General features: G+C 43.7%; 2 protein-coding genes across 3 annotated transcripts; both read right to left on the bottom strand.

Moving 5' to 3' along the window:
- Position 1: 1 nt before the first annotated feature.
- On the bottom strand, positions 2-9,543 carry LOC124408860 (unconventional myosin-IXAa). 2 transcript variants are annotated; one of them, XM_046886111.1, is made up of 16 exons: positions 9,459-9,543; positions 7,944-8,233; positions 4,782-4,953; positions 4,434-4,606; positions 4,180-4,339; positions 3,949-4,065; positions 3,610-3,845; positions 3,336-3,525; positions 2,976-3,253; positions 2,587-2,776; positions 2,306-2,477; positions 2,001-2,212; positions 1,661-1,923; positions 1,324-1,587; positions 895-994; positions 2-657 (listed from the first exon to the last, which is right to left on the bottom strand). In XM_046886111.1, exons 2-16 carry the CDS (start codon positions 8,082-8,084, stop codon positions 500-502), a joined length of 2,826 nt encoding a protein of 941 aa, XP_046742067.1. In that variant the 5' UTR covers positions 8,085-8,233; positions 9,459-9,543; the 3' UTR covers positions 2-499. The 2 variants fall into 2 exon arrangements, with proteins under 2 accessions (XP_046742067.1, XP_046742068.1); XM_046886112.1 differs by lacking the exons at positions 4,782-4,953; positions 7,944-8,233; positions 9,459-9,543 and having other exon boundaries at positions 4-661; positions 896-994; positions 4,434-4,697.
- LOC124408862 (nuclear transcription factor Y subunit gamma-like) lies at positions 9,179-17,778 on the bottom strand. The gene is made up of 2 exons (XM_046886116.1): positions 17,151-17,778; positions 9,179-9,854 (listed from the first exon to the last, which is right to left on the bottom strand). The coding sequence occupies exons 1-2, from the start codon at positions 17,239-17,241 to the stop codon at positions 9,451-9,453; spliced, it is 495 nt and encodes a 164-aa protein (XP_046742072.1). The 5' UTR covers positions 17,242-17,778; the 3' UTR covers positions 9,179-9,450.
- Positions 17,779-17,940: the final 162 nt, after the last annotated feature.

Below are 17,940 nucleotides of genomic sequence, written 5' to 3'. Positions count from 1 at the left end.
TGTAGAGGAATCCTTTTACGTGGGTACAAATGTCAACTCAGCCCAGTTCCTGCGTAGCTATGTATTACAAAACATTTTGCACGCAGAGTGGCGTGCGCGGTTGTATGATCTTGTCATAAATAATGATACAGGACCGCATCCAGTGCCGTGTTGGTAACGAACTGAGTAATGTAGTTGAACTGGGAATACGACGATTGCATCGCGCTGCAGGGGCAATTAATACGATAGAATCGAGTGTTCGAAACTTTGCAGATTCCGCGAAGCAGCCCCGGAACGGGGTGGGGCTGAGTGATCGCGGTAAATTAACTCCCAGTGACTCTATAGGCGGTTCTTGAACCCGCGACCCACCCTCAATCCGAACTTTGCACAAACAATTGCTGGCTGAACGTGCATGCACCACCGAGTTTTCCTACCCTCAACGTACAACAACGTAGTAGTCTGGACGGTGTGAACGTCGACCAAAATATCTACTCGCCAACTCACAATAACGGCTTGTTCATCATACGTTCACGTTGCAGGGCTTCAACTCCATGAACTGGTACGGAACGTGCAGCGTCGCACCGTTGTGCTCAACCAGGAGGTGCCCTCTTCTCGGCGAAGCTCCGACCACCAGCACCGTCTCACCCTTGAGCAGCGCCACCTCGCCGTCTCCTCCTTCTGCGTTGTGGAAACATAAAACACTTGGGTTATGAAAAGCTTCGTGGAGTCGTTGGATGAACAGGGGAAAAACAGATGACTTTCATTATTCTTCTAACAAGGTAAACATTTTCGAGACAATGTTTGAATGCAGCGTTCAGAGTCGAAACTTTATTTCCCAAGGGATATAAGTACTCCTCTGATAATCGATCCACTCTTGAAATCAGGCTTAAGGCTTTCTGAATTAGTCACTCCTACCTGGAAATGGCGTCTTCATCACCCTTGTCTGCGGATAACCCAACTTTGTATTTCCGGTAACGGTGTAAGATCTCGATGGAGGTACTGGTGGAGGTCGTTCCTGCGAAATGATGATACAGTAATGTCAGGACGATTTAACATGACTTGATTCCCGACTTGGCGGGGGTATATATTTAAACTGGGTTCAGGATGACCACTCAATTCTGACCCGAAAATTTGCCGGCTACTTTCCAAAACTATTCCAGAGGTTTATAATGCTTCATGAAGATGTTCAGCCCTGCAGAATTCGTTCCTGATCAATTCAACCAACAAGTTTTGTGACCATGATCATACTGAACAAAACGTGACGCACTACAGTTTCCATGAATTTTAATGAATGAATTTTTCAGCCAAGTTAAGAGGAGTGGCGACACTGTCAGAACGACTTACAAGGTCAAGGCCAAAGAGGGTGCAGGTCTGCTGGATCATCTTTTGATCGGCACACTTTTCCGTTGGATCTGGAGGTGGAGTACCAGCGATGGGTTGAGGCCTGGGACGAGCACCGTTACCGGTCGCATTTCCACTTCCAGCAGTCACTCCTCTCTGACCGACTTGAAGAGTGTGATGCTGCTTTTGAATGACGTTTGAGCCGATGCCGATGACCGATCTTCGAATTGGCCATCTTCTCCGGATTCGCCATCCTCGCCAGCTGGACTGAGGAGGAGAAAGAAAGGTATGATCGTTTTTGCTTGAGGTAAGTCTCTGCTTCCTTACTATTCTTCCTTACCTGTATAGCAGTGGCAGCTCGCCGTCGAGTGTCTGCGCGCAAGGCTTCGAGCTGCTGGCGAATACCTTCACTCAGAAATATGTGACGTTTGCCCAGAGCCCAGCTGGTGCTCGCGGAAAACTTGCTCTTCATCTGCTGGGCGTTCTGCAGTATGAGCCTCGTGTCCTCGGCAGCCTGCTCTTCCGCCCTTCGCAGCTGCTTAAACGGCGCCAAGAGTCTGTACCGGGTGTTGAACGCCTTGAAACGCATCCGGTGTGGATACCCTGTAGAATGACAAACGATTCAGTAAGTTTGGGTTCTATGGAAGGTGAAACAGGGTTCAACTTCGTGAAGAACAAACCTCCGGCCATCAAATTGACGGTTTCGAGAACCTGAAGTGACCTGATCTGCCGCATCGCGACTCCTCGGTCCAGATGAACCGGCGTTTCGGAACCATTGCTGCGGATGCACCTGACGAAATGAGGCCTAGCGTGTACAAGCGTTCTCAGAAGATTGTCCAGCCGCGTGTGGAAGTCTTGGGTAAGGGTGGATATGGGCTCGTCTCCGTTAAGCCTGTAAGAAAACTGAACATTTTCTGAATCTGCCTGAGGTGAGACAGTGCGGAATTTGAATCGGCGCGAAGCAGTATTTGATGGGAAAACTCACAGGTCCGTGTGTGACGTTGGTGATATCCGGAAGCTCACTCCCCGGGGAACCGTGTCGTTGGCATAGAGGGCTTTCAATTCGCTGCCGAAGAGGTGCGTCGCGAATCCAAAGTTGCAGGTGTGCTTGTAAAATACGGCGACAAGATCGTCGGGCACGACGTCCTTATTCGTGTCTGAAAGTATTCGATGAGTCAGTGGTCATGAAGGGTAGGAGAAAGGGATTTCGGAAGGGTGAGGTAAAGGAAGGGCGGAAGAGGGGGGGGGGGGGGGCAGAATACGCACCGAGGAAGTCGGAGGCGTCGTAAGCAACCCTTCCAGCGAAGTGCTGAATACCAAATGACCTGCAGTCGACCATCCTGGACTCGAAAAGCCTGGGGTTCTGTTTGTGCTGAACCTTAACCTTGGACACGTAGCTCTCAGCTGTTCCTCTTATCGAGCATTCGACGTCGAGCATACTCAATAGACCCGTGCGCTGCATCAACGTGGACGAATTAGGTATCGGGTCAGCTTTAAGGAGAGCTGGGGAGTTTCGGGTTTGAGTTCAAATTTTCGACCATCGAGTATCTATAACCACGCTGCGAGACCCGCGTGGTTAACGTCCTCGTGGCTCATTGAACGGTAGTACCTTATATATAGATATGCAGAGACAGGATTAATCAAGCGATTCTTACCAGTGATGAGATGAGATCGATGCAAGGCACGTTGTCAACGTAATCTACCTCCACGTCGCAGTGTATCCCCTCGTCCCTGCAGCTCTCGATCGAACTTTTGAATATGTGGGTGTTGTAAAAATGCTGCATCGTTTCCGCGCATAGATTTATACACAGATGCTCAAGCTGGCTAGGCTTTGGGTCTTCGAACCCGAACATGTCTAGGATACCGATAAACCCGTCCGTAGCATGTCTTACCGCGTTGTTCAGCGCAGCCATACTTCTCGAACCTGTTCCTCCTGAGGTGAAAAAATTAAACGAAATAGTAATGGAAGATGGTTAAAGTCACGGTAGAAAATACGAAACACCGATCAATCCCACCTGCTGAACTGCCGATGGTGGAGGCGTGCTGACTGGTCACTTCGGCCTGATTGTGAACGGACTCATTGGAGTCTGAAGAGAGGGTGCCAAGGGTTGACCCCAATCTCTTGAGGCTGTTCGCCCGTCTGACGATGGTCGCCACTGTCCGGCAGTACAAAGCCTTGGCGAGGGAGTCTCTGGTCATGTTGGACTGCGAGAAAAGGTGAGTTTGGTTAACGATGGAATGTGTCGGAGTTGAAGAGTCGGAGCATTTTGTACCACACGATACACTCACCATATTCGCATCGCAGACAGACTTCACTAGCTGTCCTCTGGCGTTGTGCGTTCTGGAAGTCAAGCCCCTCAGCAGAGCCGGTGGGGGAACTCCCAGCAATGCCGCTACTGCACCTAGTTCGTTCTCTCCGACCACACCGACCTCGACACCAGGTCCGTCCGTGAAACCGACGTTACCGAGTATCAAGACTGCGGCCAGGACTCTGACTACGTCCAGAAATGGTATTCCAAGGACTCCTGAAGATTTTTATCAAAGCGTTGGTAAGTAATTATTTCAACACACTTGTCAAATCACTCCAACGCTTGTTAGCCAAAGTGGCTATGAAAGTTTTTTACTCACCCAAGCAAGCCTTCCACGCTTGGAACCTGACCGCATCCTCAGCCTCGTCCTGCCTTGTGTCACCGTGTTGCAGGTACCTTAAATTCTTCAGGTTATAACCCTCGAGGTTCAGTTTTGCTGGAAAGGGAATCGACATGTCATTGCCACTTTTGTACGGCGAGTTTGATTCAATTTCAGATAAGACAACGACGACAGTGAATCGTGGAGACACGTGTTCATTTCATACCATACCTCTCTCATCGTGGGAGAGTCCAGCGAGCATTTGGTAGAATATGTGATAATTCTTCTCGTCCGGTAGTGGCCTTATTACCCTGGTTTGATCTAGGAAGTAGCAGTGGATTTTCGTCCGGTACAAGGCGCCATCCGTCACTTGAACTTCGATGAAGTGGCCCTTGAAAATTGCAGACCAAACAAACCGTCAAACTTGGAGTTGCACTTAACGTTAATGCTCTATTTTTTCCATCAAATGTCACACTCTTACTCACTATTCTCGAGCTTTCAGAATTCGTTGCCGTCTTCGCTGATCCGAGTGACCTCAGGACTGTAAAGGCTGCTGCCAAGTGCTTGAACGCATCTGTTTCTGGCCCACCACCAGCCACGTCAAAGAGCTGTCTCAGGAGGAGCATCGATGCGTAGGTTTTGCCCGAGCCACTCGTTCCTGCAACCACGAATTACGATTACGAGCCACCCGGTCGTTGCATGGTCATCACATCGTACAAACGTTGCTTATTTTTGCTCCTCTTTTAACGACTCTGGTAACCATTTTCACTCTCTTTCTCTTTCTCTCTACTTTGTTTTATTTTTCACTTGTCAAATTTTCTAGTTCTACTCACCAGACAGAATTATCGCCTGCGGATAACCCGTCTCTGATTGCTGCCTGACCGCCTCTTGAACCACCCTGTTGAGCTGCGGTGCCAGAGGTACACTTCTAGTGCTCGTCAACGTCAACGGATTTCCGACGTCAGTGTATGGGTTAATCGACACCAGGATGGGGCCGACATTGGTCTGAAATTTTTGAGTGAGTAAATATTACGCATTTACGCTGTGAAAACGTCGAGAGATTCTATCCATGGTACATCATTTATTCTCAAAACAATTATCGAATGGTATGTCCTGTTCGCACGCAATCTTAATGAAGTTTAACAACTTTGTATGTTCTCACGAAAATTGCTCGGTGTTTATTGTTACGTTTAATTCAGTCAAACCATGAAAATAAATATGACATCAAGATTTGGTGTTTCAGGGTTATTGGAAAATCACAATTCAATACCTCAGAGTTCTTAGACTATGGGTATTGGCGTTGTTTCGATCGTTTACCAAATTCTATTGGTTTATGTTAAACAGCTTTCCTCTGATGCTTTCGGGGTTATCAAGTATTATGTATTTTCCTGCCGCGAGCACCGTCAGAAAATTCTCTATAAATAAACGACTCCAGTTTAATTTCTAAGTACTTTAATATAACACAATCAAATATTAGAATCCAGTACATCAGCATCAATAGTCTAGCATTCGGAGATTTCAGTTTCCAATATCCCCAAGAGAGACACCAAAGAGTACTTCAACGTCGAAAAGGTTAAACCGAATGACTTCAAATTTGAAAACTTATTTACTCGAATGACTCGATGATTCCATTTTGAGTATTAACATGCAACGTTGATTACTTCAGTTTCGTGAATAAATATGATCATCTAATGTGAATATACATTTCGAAAGTATAGTTTAGACAAGTGAAGAGTGGCCATAAGGAGAAGTTAGGATCGGCCTGTTTGCGTGGTTTGAGGTTCATTTACCGCGTTCACTCGGCCATTAAAGATTGAAGTAAGTATAAAATAAAGCGAGTCGAGGTGGACGGCGCTCTCGTAGCCGGTTGGCGGCGGCTTTGTGATGTTCCGCGTCTCTCCCGCAGAGGTATATCTCCACATCGTGGCTAGTGTACAGAGAAAGCGAGCGAACAAGAGAAAGGGAGAGAGGAAGAGAGAGAGAGAGAGGGAAAGAGAGAGAAAAGCAAAATAAACAAAGATGAAACGAGGGGGTAGGTGAGGGGGGGATGATAAAAACAGAGAAAGAGAGAGCGAAGAATGGAGGAAAGAAAGGAGGAAGGGACCAGAACCGATCCTACATCTTGCGCAGCCCTAGCCTTCGGGAAACCTTTTCCTGACACGCGGTAAATAGATTACACGCACCTGCGTACTCCCCATCATTATTGCCGTCCTTATTATTATTGTTGTTATTATTTATTGCTATTCGGTTTTCCCTACTAGATGCACGCTACGCTTACATGCACTGAGATCATGAAGACATGAAACAAGTCAGAGAACCATAAAAGTATTTATAATCAGACGCTACTGAATACCTCTTTTCGTAATATTGGTCTCTAGGAACTTTCAAACCCCGGTGGAAAACAGCGTAAACATGGTTGGAAGGTATATCAAGAATTTCTCTCTTTTTAACGCCTGTAAAAACTGTCCTCGACACGCCCCATCCGAAGGAATGTCGGTGTACTTCGGTTAAACCGTAAGGAATTACGTCCGAGTAATCGTATAACGTATCTGTAATCTATGTTCCATTCTGGTAATGGACAGATATATACGTTCATGCCGGTTTGGTGTCTAGCATGTTATATACCAGGAGCGAGGGGAGTTTGCATTAACATAAACAAGCTGTCCAGTCAGCTCGCGATGCAACTGCGGACCAGCTGTAACTGTTGATTTGGAATTAAGATTAATGTTTAACGGTGTATGGAGGATGGGGATGCTAGATGGAAAGCTCGCGGCCATGCGACGGACGGCCTACCTGACTTTGCCTACCATGTGCCACCGAATTGTAAGGAATCCTTTAGAGGACGTTGCGCTGTTTCATGTCGAGTTGATTACTCAGTGGTGGCCAAACACTGTAGATAATAATGTTATTGGTTGTTACTCTCATTCGCGGGATGCCTGACGGAGAACCTAATCGAGCACATCACTCTATCATTTCGAACTCTTTCCAAATAATTGAACCCTTGAAATACCTTGTTAATGGCTAGAAAAGAGTCACCGTCTCACCGAAATCTTTGCAATAGGATCAACGCTCAAAGAACGTCTCGCCTCGTAATTTACTCGGCGAAGATTTGTCCTCAGCCGAAAGTTAGATGACACGAAACCATGGAATATATTCATCGTGGACAAAGATCTTGCTTGAGGGTTAGTTGATTATTTGAGCAAGAACAGATTACAACCGATCAGCGAAATTTAGATGTACGCGGAGATCCTGGAGGGGTTGACATTGGAATGGGAGGACACTTTGGGGAGTGGATGTGCAGACACGGTAGAACTCAGCCGAGTAGGAGCTGTTTGCTCGTTGTTATAAGGGCGGATAGCGCAATCGAATATCAGACCGTGATGTAGCTGTTGTCGGTGTTTCCTTGCATGTGGACGAGAGAGACCGCCTGGAACAGGTTGATTTTGTCTGTTTGCATTCCTACGGAGAGGCATGGAACTGCCTCGGGCGCCACTAACCTGAGTCTCCACCGTTCACCGAGGACTGAGCGAGCAGATATATATCCGGTATCAACGTGGGCCCCAGGATTTATCATCAGCGTACCATGTATACCTGGTAAACACCAAATCATCCCATCTTGTTTCCAAAATATCGAATATACGCGCACAGTGCATGAACAGGGCAATGATCTCCTTTCGCCACGTTTCACTTATCCGCAATTGCCAGTAGAACTGTCTGTCGAATCACGAAACGCAAAGTGCGAACACACCGTTACTGTCAGTTCAGCACCCCGTTACCATTGATCAATGTTTCATGCGATGTCCGACTCCTCAACGACGGGAGTATCGATGAGCAAAAAATGTGGGAAACTGGAAGCCGCGAGGTTGAACAGCGGTAATTAGGAGGGAGTTTGAAGCGAGACCATTACCTCGGGGATGGTCGTCAGCGACCATTGATCGACCTTGGCCGAGGGAGGAGAAATTGGTCTTGTCAAAGTTTGTCGAAGTAAAACTCACGTGGTACTGTTTGGCGCAGAACCTCGCTTGAAGGCACTTTAGTACCGCGTCTTCGGTCAGCGGTCCTGAGAGGTGAATCAGGTCGTCTAGGGTCGTGCAGGAGTTCGTCGATACGGAGGTCGGCGTCGTCGGTGTTTTCATGAGACACCTGTGGTGCGATGACGTCTTGACGTTCCTCGCGTCCGAGATTATACTCGCTATCGGAGGCGACGGCAGGCAGCCAAGTGCCGTCACGCAGGACACTATCCCATCGTCCTGGGCCAGATGACGTTTCTTCGGCGAGTCCAGATCTGTCGGGGAAAATAGATTAGCACGGTTTACTTCTCGGTCTGGCATCCCTCGTCATCCTCCACTACTATCGTGCCTATCAGCTGAGCCCTGTCTCTACAGCAAGAAAAATCGGCCAAACTTACCGCGAGGGCTGATAACGTTATCGAGGTATGCTCGACTACTCAGTGACTAAGGGTTCGGGACTGACGGCTCTTCGACGATAGTACGCATTTAACTGACAGGTAATCGAGGCCGAGTCAATCGCGCGGCAACTCTAACCGACACCCTCCGAGATCAAATTCAATAAACAAAGTCTTCACGATATCTGTGAGGGTTCCGACAACGTCAATTTGCGGGGAGTCACGGCTGTAAGTACTTGAATATTTTTTTTTTTGAGAGAGAAAGAGCGAAAATATCAGTCTCTCAATAATTTCTTTTACAACTAACGAAGTCCAATCATCAATTATTACACAGCAAGTATGTAAATTATTCTATTATCGATAGTTATACGATCTCTGAAAATTGTAAAGCGTCAGCTGATTTCTATGAATTATTATAAGCTCATTTTTCTCTGTTCAAAATCAATTTCTGTGCAATTTTTGATTGAAGACAATCTTTTACCTTTACTTGTTAGGCTAGTCGTAAGAACGTTTTATGCAAGATCGTAGTAAGTTGTGAACAATCGATTTATGCATTTATCGAAGTTATAAGAATTTTGAAAACTCCTTCCAGTCAGTTATCAGAGAATTTAAGAAAATAGAAAAGTAAAATAAGCCCAGATGTGTCAAAATTATAATCAAGCGATACGATTCACTCGTTATAAATGCTAAGAAAAAGAAAATGGAACAATATTTTGTCAATGACAACTTGTGTACGTTTGAATTTGTATAACTTGAAATTTTTTTTATTTCTTCAAGGAAACCTCGAATTCTTGCGTGAAAAGCAACAATTCAAATGACTATAGTCTCAATCTTTGAAATACCACTTCACAGATTTCGCGTTTTTATTAATAATCTCTATCTGGAAATTGAACTCGTTAAATACTAACTTTTTCATGATACAATTTTATCAAATAACACGTGCTCGAGGGATTTAATTACAGAAACGATGGAATCGCGAAGCGTGTTAATTCCAGTAGCCGCCTACCGTCAAAGCAAATTACCCCGAGCACATAGCTATGGAAAAAAATTTATCCCCGGAATGTAAATTGTAAAGCAATCGGTGATAAAATAAATCTTCACAAACCGGAAATGACATTATTCGTTGCGGAGCTCCGGCCAAGGGTGTTGTTATTGTTAGCGGTGTTGTTGTTGTTATTGTTGTTGCTGTTGTTGTTGTTATTATTGTTGTTATTGTTGTTGGTGCTGTTGTTGTTGTTATTATTATTTGCCGAATGAGCGTTGTGGGGGTGCCCGATGCTCGTCGCGGTCAGAGGGTGGCTCGTCCCGTGGGATCCGGCCGTCGGTGGCGGGGGCAAAGTCGTCCTCGGAGGAACCGCCGGGGCTCCGTGTCCTTTTTCAGGACTTTTTCCCGAGTTCGGGGGCTGCCCAACGTGAAGTCGATTTCTGAGGGTTACAAGCTCGGTGCTTAAACTCCTCAAACGCTGCTGCAGGTGCACCGCCTCGTTCGACGAAGAAGCATCTGAAACAGATTTGTTCCTTTATTGTTATTCGTTTTATTTCACGTTTATTATAAAAAATGTTGGAATTTCCATCTCGACTAATTAATGTCTCATTTCCGAATTGGCAATAGTAGAAAGTTCGTTTGCTTGTGAAAGTATAAAATACTAGCAAAAAATGTTTCGAAAAAAGAAATTATTTTACAGAATTATGAGTAAATTTTTTTTTTAGAACCGTACGATGGAATTCTATTTTGTATACTATCGAAAAAAGAAGTAAATCGTGTACAGTAGATGCAAACATTGCAGAATATTTACAATCGTGCACAAATTGTGTGACATTGCGAGTTAACAGTCAAAATCATTGGAAGTTTTTGTATAAAAATTGATTAGACTTAAAACTTGATCAATATTTCGCAGTAGAAATTCACACATTTAAAAAAAGACGCACAAACCTTCGTTTTAAAATATTTCAAATTTTTCAAAATGCAGCTCCAAATGTAGCTCAATCATGCGATTTAAATTTATGAATCTTGGCGAAAAAAAATAAGTAAAAGAAAAACTATCCCAAAAAATCAGTAAAAAAAAACTACACATCAGTTTTATGTTTGACGTATACTTATAATACGGTACTAAAAATATTCAAGTTACAGCTGCTCGCAATCGGATCGTCTAAATTGAACACAATTTTTGACAGTAGGGGTAGGCCCCATGGAATAATAGCAACACCCTCGCTATATGCGTTATATGTACAGACATATACGGGCACTACTTATCATTATACAGTGTGTGATTACTTTAGCGGGGCAATTTAGCGTGCCCGTCATGATGTACGGGGGTGGAAGGTGAGGTCACGTTTAGCGGCACACATAGGCTCTCTCACTTTCTCTCTCTCTCTCTCTCTCTCTCTCACCTCCCGGTACTCCGAGAGGAATTTAGAAGATTATAGTCAGCCCCCAGTTGAAATACCCCCGGCCTTTAATGCCTCGGAGTGTAAAATTAACGCAGTTGGTCTCGGAGAGAGACACGCTCCTGCTAATAAACACCGAGCGAGGACTTTCCGCTGTTACCCATCTCGCAAAAGAGGCCTACCTACGTTCAAAGCGTACCCAGGTACGGAAATGCTCGTGTAATCTCCCCCTACAGAACACTTTTCTATACAGTGAACGGCAAAAACCTGAACCTTTCGGAATTAGCCTAAGAGACGCAAGTCTTAAGGATGAATCGTACGTACAGTCAGCTCAAAAATCTGTCGAAACAAAAAAATGACGAAACAAATATTTACAAAGATTTAGAACCAGATTTAGAGTAATAATAAGGTATTCCTCGCTGAATCATATTGCAAGTTTATTATCTGTAAATTATAGTGATTTTAAATATAAGATTTCTTTTACCAACCGATGCGATGAGTTCAAGACAAAATATCACTTATTGTTACACCATTTGTACTGTATTTATTTTTGAATGAAGTAAGCTTTCAAATTTTTCCGTACCGAAAGATTTTTTCGGTAAGTTAATGGTCAAATGATTTCATTTTTCTAACATTGTTGATAACAGAGTGATGACAATTGAAATTCAGTGTTTAAACATTTTTTCACTTCAGCTTTATGAGGCTTAGTTACACTTGTTTACCCATGTTGTTCAGTCACGTCTTTCTTTTAACACATTTTTGAGCTAACGCACGCCCTATACGTCCTCAAGAGTATAAGGAAACGAAATCCCCAATTCGCAACAGCTATTCATTGAATTTGCAACGCATTGAATCAATATTAGTATGCAAAAAGCACTCATTTGACAGTAATTATCAGAAAATGCGTTCGAACGTGGCTTAATTATCGATTTCCTTCTACATTTTTAAGACTACTCGACCATTCTGGAAAATGAAGCGAAGATTTAAAACTGAATGACCGCTTTGTGGAAAATTGATTATTTGCTGTAAGATTTGCACCCCCACCCCCGCAAAAAAAAGCAGAAAATATCTGGATACAAATTTGTAAAAAAAATATTATTGTTTCGAATAAAATTTTTATCAAACTGAATAAAATTATCCAACTGACGTCAAGTGATTTATTTAATCGTTTCGTGTCAAAACAAAATCTTTTTATGTTAAGGCTCCTCTATGACTCCTCTGTGATTGGCTGTAGGTTTTACCGAAAACCTATTTCGAGAAGGCCGAACCTCTTCGATAAGCTGGACGTCCTTCGGTCGTCTTTTTGGGCTCCTTTTCAGGGTGTCTCCCAGTCAGCGGAAGGTCGGAAATGACAAACCCGATTACTCAGGCAGATCTCGCGGTTGGGAGGTAAGAACCTTGATCCACTGCTCCTTGCGGCTGGGGTCGAGAAGAGGCCGAGTCTATTTTATGCCGCCGAGGCGTAAGAAGCATCGGACAGGTATCAGCGGTCAGGAGGAAGGCAGGTCCTACTGCCCAAGAAGTGAGGTAAGCAGGTACCCTTGCCGCACGAAGGGGACCTGCTTGAAGGCCCAGGGCCAGGAACAGGTTTTTTAAAAAGACCGCTAGAGTCGATTCGGGATAACTTTGAGCATCGCGGACCATTTTCAACCGGAAAAAATCCACACCTCTGCCAAACTTAATTCCGGGAATCGTTTAACCAGTGGCATAAAAAGAACCGAAATCGTCATCCATTTTTCAGAAATGTTTTCATGCCAATTTTCAAATTTTGTAACGTATAATGAAACATATTTTGAACCAGTGAAACGGAATTTTGAGAATCGGTATGTAGACTTGGGAAAAATGATTTTTTTTTTTTTTTTTTTGTAGCGTTAAAATCAACCCGGAAATCATTCCTTTTCATTTCTTTGCAGAAGTTACGTTCATCTGACGGAAGAACCGTGATAAGATGGACATTTTCCGTTTCTCCTGAATGCTATTTCGGCTCAAATTATGGTTTCAATACAGCGCGTTCTAGATAGGCGCGGGTTATTTTTCGTTGAAAGGATAATGACGCCCGTAGCTAGAGTCACCTGTTCGAAAGAGGCCTGAGCATCAGTCGAGGGCCAAGCTTTGTGACGGTTCTTTCATAATTTTAAAATCAACCGTCGGCCTGTTCGGTGATCCCCAGAGCGTATTGTTGTGGAGATTAGCTTCGGCTTTGCTCGAAGAGTTGGCTCAATGAATTACCACGGCGCTCCAAACTAAGCAAAACAAAAAAAGAAACGAAAAGAAAAGAAAAAAGACCATCGTCGTTTCGGTAGAAAGCCAATTGTGTAATACTCTTTTTTCTCTCTTCTTCTTCTTCTATTTCGTACGATGACTCTCTTCACCCTCTACAGTATATATTTTCTACTTTTCTTTCAATTCAGAAGTTCGAATTTTACAATGTATAATACGTTGAACCTAACGAATTGTGCAATACTTCAAATCAGGTGAACAGTCCGGTGGAGGCGCTGCTGCGCCGGGAGCGTGACGTCATTCGACTGTAGCGAATCAGAGGCCGTATTGATATATGAGATGTGTAGAATGTGTAGCATCAGGCGCTGAGCGGTAAAGCGGGTAAGAATTGAAATTGAAATGCAAAAGTGATTAATAACAAAATTATTATGAATTTAACAGTGAACAGCTTCACATAGATATATGTATATATATATAATTCAAATTCATTTCGCTTAAAATTCTTCGGCGTGTTATGCCGCCCTGATTATGCATCTCGTATTTATAACAAAGTCCGTTTATATGCATTGAGAAACTGTTCTGTTATAAAGCGTGGGCTGGAGCCGTTTGCGCGATGTATAATCAAGCGATAAGCCCGTACCAGCAAACTTCTTTACGGTCTTAAGGTCAGGCTGATACATCGAGCTCACGATCCTGGCCGTTTGGAAATACTATAATGATTAGAGCCGATAGTATAACGCGCATATAAAACCAGATATCGTATCTACCAAATAGCTTATTACGTACGGAAACGGCATATCTATGCGAGAACTTTTTCCAATCAGCAGTTTAATTCCGACTCGATATATACTCTATCGAGTTAAAAATCAACCCTATCGAAAATTATTACCTAGATAAAACTTAGCAGATCTTCAACGGAAAAGCGTGATCTCATTCCGGGATTGCAATTGTATTTTATGGGCGATATTAACGCCGCTGCAGACGGTATTAATTGCATTTTCAAACGCTCAATGAAATTACCCTGCAATTTTACTGTTTTCAATACATTGTTACGATGTTGGTTAAACGTCGATTCAATTCTCTATTCCACGTACGTCAATACACTTGGAAAATTCTATTCTGTCATAGTTACTAAGAAATTATATTGGAATGACCATCGTTACAATAAAATTTGTCTAGCAGAAAATATAGTACAAGTAACTATTTGGTGTGATTATATAGTTTTCGATAAAATCTTTTTCAGTGGTGACAGAATTAGTGTTCCTCTTCGATTGCCCACAATTGTTCGGTTTGATGACGCCAGAATGGGGGGGGGGGGGGGGGGCGTCCAACTTGCACGGTCCGAAATCATACCCATTTTTTTAAGTTTTTTTCTAAAGAAAATGAAAAGACAGACTAATTTGAGTTTGAGGGCTTGATTATTTATTGTTTCAAAAGCATTTACAAATTTTTTCAATTAAGTTAATAACAAAATGATGGTATGGCGCATACAATTAGCAAGTGACTCCGAACTCGACGGCCTTTACGTTGGTGCATCTTCTGACTCATTATCCAACTTGTGACAGGTAGAAAAATTTAACTTTATTGTATTACCAATGCCAAATCATGTTACACTTACAATGAAATATAATGTGATCTATTATATCCAAATGCATAGTAACATACACTAAACTTTGTGGTTACAGATGCAAATCTGATGATCATTTTGCATCCAGAACCATATTCTTTGGTTATCGTAAATTATGGATTTCTATTTGTGTTTTTTTTCAGAGAGTCCTCAACTATTTTAGTTCTTTAACTTAGCCGAGAAACACAATTCAGGATATAAAATGAAAATGAGTTCTTCAACTGTAACTAGAAAATTTTGTATAAGTTTCTAATTTTTCTTGGACGTAGTGACTTGTACCTACAAGTGACAATATCAAAAAAAAAAATTGACTTATTTCACTACTCGTCTAAAAAAACAAGATAAAAATATATTAAACCAAAGAAATGAATAAGGTATTAATAACAATAATCACATCAAATGTTTACTTGCAATTAATTTTCGCCGTTTTAATTCCAACAATATTCAAAACGGTATTATAACAAATTCGATCACACTGTACCTACAATTTTCCAGTAACCATGACAAATGAAGTTTTTCTCAGTGTACACTTACTAAATCCGGTTCAACGGACGATCTATGACCATTCGGTGTTGACCAAGCGTCGACATGGAATATTTTCTGAAGACAACCGAAGATTTCATCTCAAATCAAACTTCCCATATTACAGTCACGACCGCATCTGCGGTGTTCGCGTTTAATCTTGCGGTGTACAAACGCTTGCAGCGGGGGTTCCGCAGCCCTTCTTCTTTTGCGGCGACGATCGGAGTATGGGTTCGTATCGCGTATCCCGGTGCTGCGCAGTCGAATGGACCTCGACGCTGCAGGGATGCTGGGAAGGAAGGAAGGCTGATCTGGTCGCCGCGCCGCCTCCGCTCTGCACGTGAGTGTAACGACACGGGATCCAGAGTCCTAGTATACGGACACACGTTCTCCTCCTCTCTTCTCTCCTCTCCTCTCTTCACCTCTCCTCGCCGCTCTGAGAAGAGCATAAAGAAGATCCCCGCAGGATTAACCTGCATCTGATTAGACCCCGAGGTCGGCTCCGCTCGCCAGCAATATTCAGGTCTTTGTACCGGCGGGTACGGTTAGTCCAGAGGCTGGCTCTACACACTTATGCCTCTGCATCACCGGACGAAAATAATGCTCCACAGCCAGTCACTGATCGCCCGTGTGTAACTTGATATATTACACTAAGGACCGTGTATGTAGCCATATACCTCTATAAGGTACGTGTGTTCGCGGGATAAGCAGTACCTACACCCAGCGCTGCCTGCCCCTTGCTTCAATTGTTTTTCGCTTCATTCTATTTTTAGTCTTTTTATTCCGCGTCGAGGATCATTTTTTACGCCCAACTGGTCTGGGATCATTTTCCATAGAGGGAACCAGCTTCAGTGTGGAATATCGCTAAACCGATAGGGAAAATTATCGGCATGTGTTAGAAGGCGAGATATCAAGATCGACTGTTGCTATAAACGTTTATTTTACAAGCAATGAAATCTCTTTGAGATACTCAACAATGACAAACTCAATGTTATACTGGAAGCTGTGTTTTAATATTGGCCGATTCAGAGTCCAGGTGCATTGAATTATCATTTCCATCCCTGAACAATAAAGTAGATAAATTTTCACGGATGAATCAAAAGGCTTGCGAAATTTGTTTCAAATTTGCATAACTCAAAATACAAACGAAATCATGATTCGAAGTAAATGAAGAGAACAGTTTGCATCAAGGGTCTCAATCATAAAAGTCACGTCAAGATATCGAGAGAAATCGAACCTTTCAAATTGAGATTGTTACGATGACATCTAGTTTGCAGAATCTTGAGTGAAAATTGTGCTAATCAAGCATGATGCGGGATGTAAAATCGGTTCTGGGAACTGCTAAATTTTAACAATCGCGGTAAATCATTTCCAAGAAAGTAAAATGATCATGAGTTTAATTCCTATCGGTTGCTAGTGAGAAACAGATGAGGTACATACGTGCATCTGCAACGTCTATAGACGATTATAAAACGAGAAGCGGTGGGATAAGGTATATTACGGAGGTCTACGACCACCTACGCGGTCTAGTAGAAAGCGTAGGTGACTTTTATATACACCGCAAATCGAGTGGTGTTAGTGTCTGTCGGTGGGTGCCGGGTGAACTGCACGTAGAAGTAACAGATACAGCTGAGGTAAATGTGCACCTAGAACACAGCGCTGTACCCTCACCTATCAGCATCTCGTACAGCGTATAAGATGCTGCTGCTACAAGTCGTGGTTTTATTTTCACGTGTAACGGGTCTTACCATACAGATAGAAACGACAATAGGATTCTTATCAATGTAATGCGCACACACACACACATACACTCACACACACACACACACTGGAAGTACTTGGCGCAAGCGGGATTCACGGTAGAAGTTGGGAATTACTTAAGCGAAGCGCAAGAATCTTGGTGGTGTCGTCTTTTCTTTTCACATCAAATCCAATCATGCCATCATTGATGATGAGGTACCGGTAACGATCAGATATTTTCTGACCGCGCAGTTCCAAAGCGCGAGATTTGATGATTTTACGATGACGAATATACAATACCTTGGAGCTTTTTCTCCGTCTCCCAGAACTTCTGGAGCTCCGTGAAATACTTGTCCAATATGAAAACCTTCGAGAGGCCTAAGGTGGCCATATCAGAGCAGTGCACTCCGTCCGACCGTTGACAAGGTGTTGATCTTCTCTTTCGGGTGACACGGGCTTTCAAAACACTCTCCTATTATCTGCTTCCGTACTGCCGGCACATTCTCCACCACACTCGCACATGACGATCGACGAACGATTGATGAACCGATTATGCGAACACACTGCGGCTTCAACTGAGCCAATGTCGACGCTAGTTTTCACCTTTTCACGAAAGCCAAGAACGGTCACAGAACCGATTTACATCCTCGCAGCGTCCAAGGATGCTGGTCGCCAGTTTGATCCGTCAGCCGCTTTGTCCGTGACTGACACTCGAATCAAGGTGAGAGCACTCTGGGCTACAAGAGAAATTGCCAGCACTCGAAATCGGCCGGTACCTTAACGCAACCGGTTCAACTCGCGACCGAATGGTACAGTGTGAATTTGCCGAACCAGTACCAGCGAAAGGGAAAATGACCCTGAGACGGGAGGGTTAAATCGAAAGCGGAAAACTAGCAGACTCTGCTTATACACCTAGCACAAAGTTTGAGCGGCCGCGCTCAACTGCCGTGCTTCATTGTTGCCGGCTGTTCGAAGAGCTGGGAGCCCTGCTAGTGCCCTATCTCTTCCACACCTTGTTCGTCGTAACTTTGTTGTGAGGCGCACCTGAGCCTCGGGCCGGTTCCACCTCCTCCTTATGACCGCAGGAGTT

The sequence above is a fragment of the Diprion similis genome, chromosome 8, assembly GCF_021155765.1.
Source record: "Diprion similis isolate iyDipSimi1 chromosome 8, iyDipSimi1.1, whole genome shotgun sequence".
NCBI lineage: Eukaryota > Metazoa > Arthropoda > Insecta > Hymenoptera > Diprionidae > Diprion > Diprion similis.
Note: the sequence above shows the minus strand (reverse complement) of the source record. Positions and strands in the feature narration are given on the sequence as shown.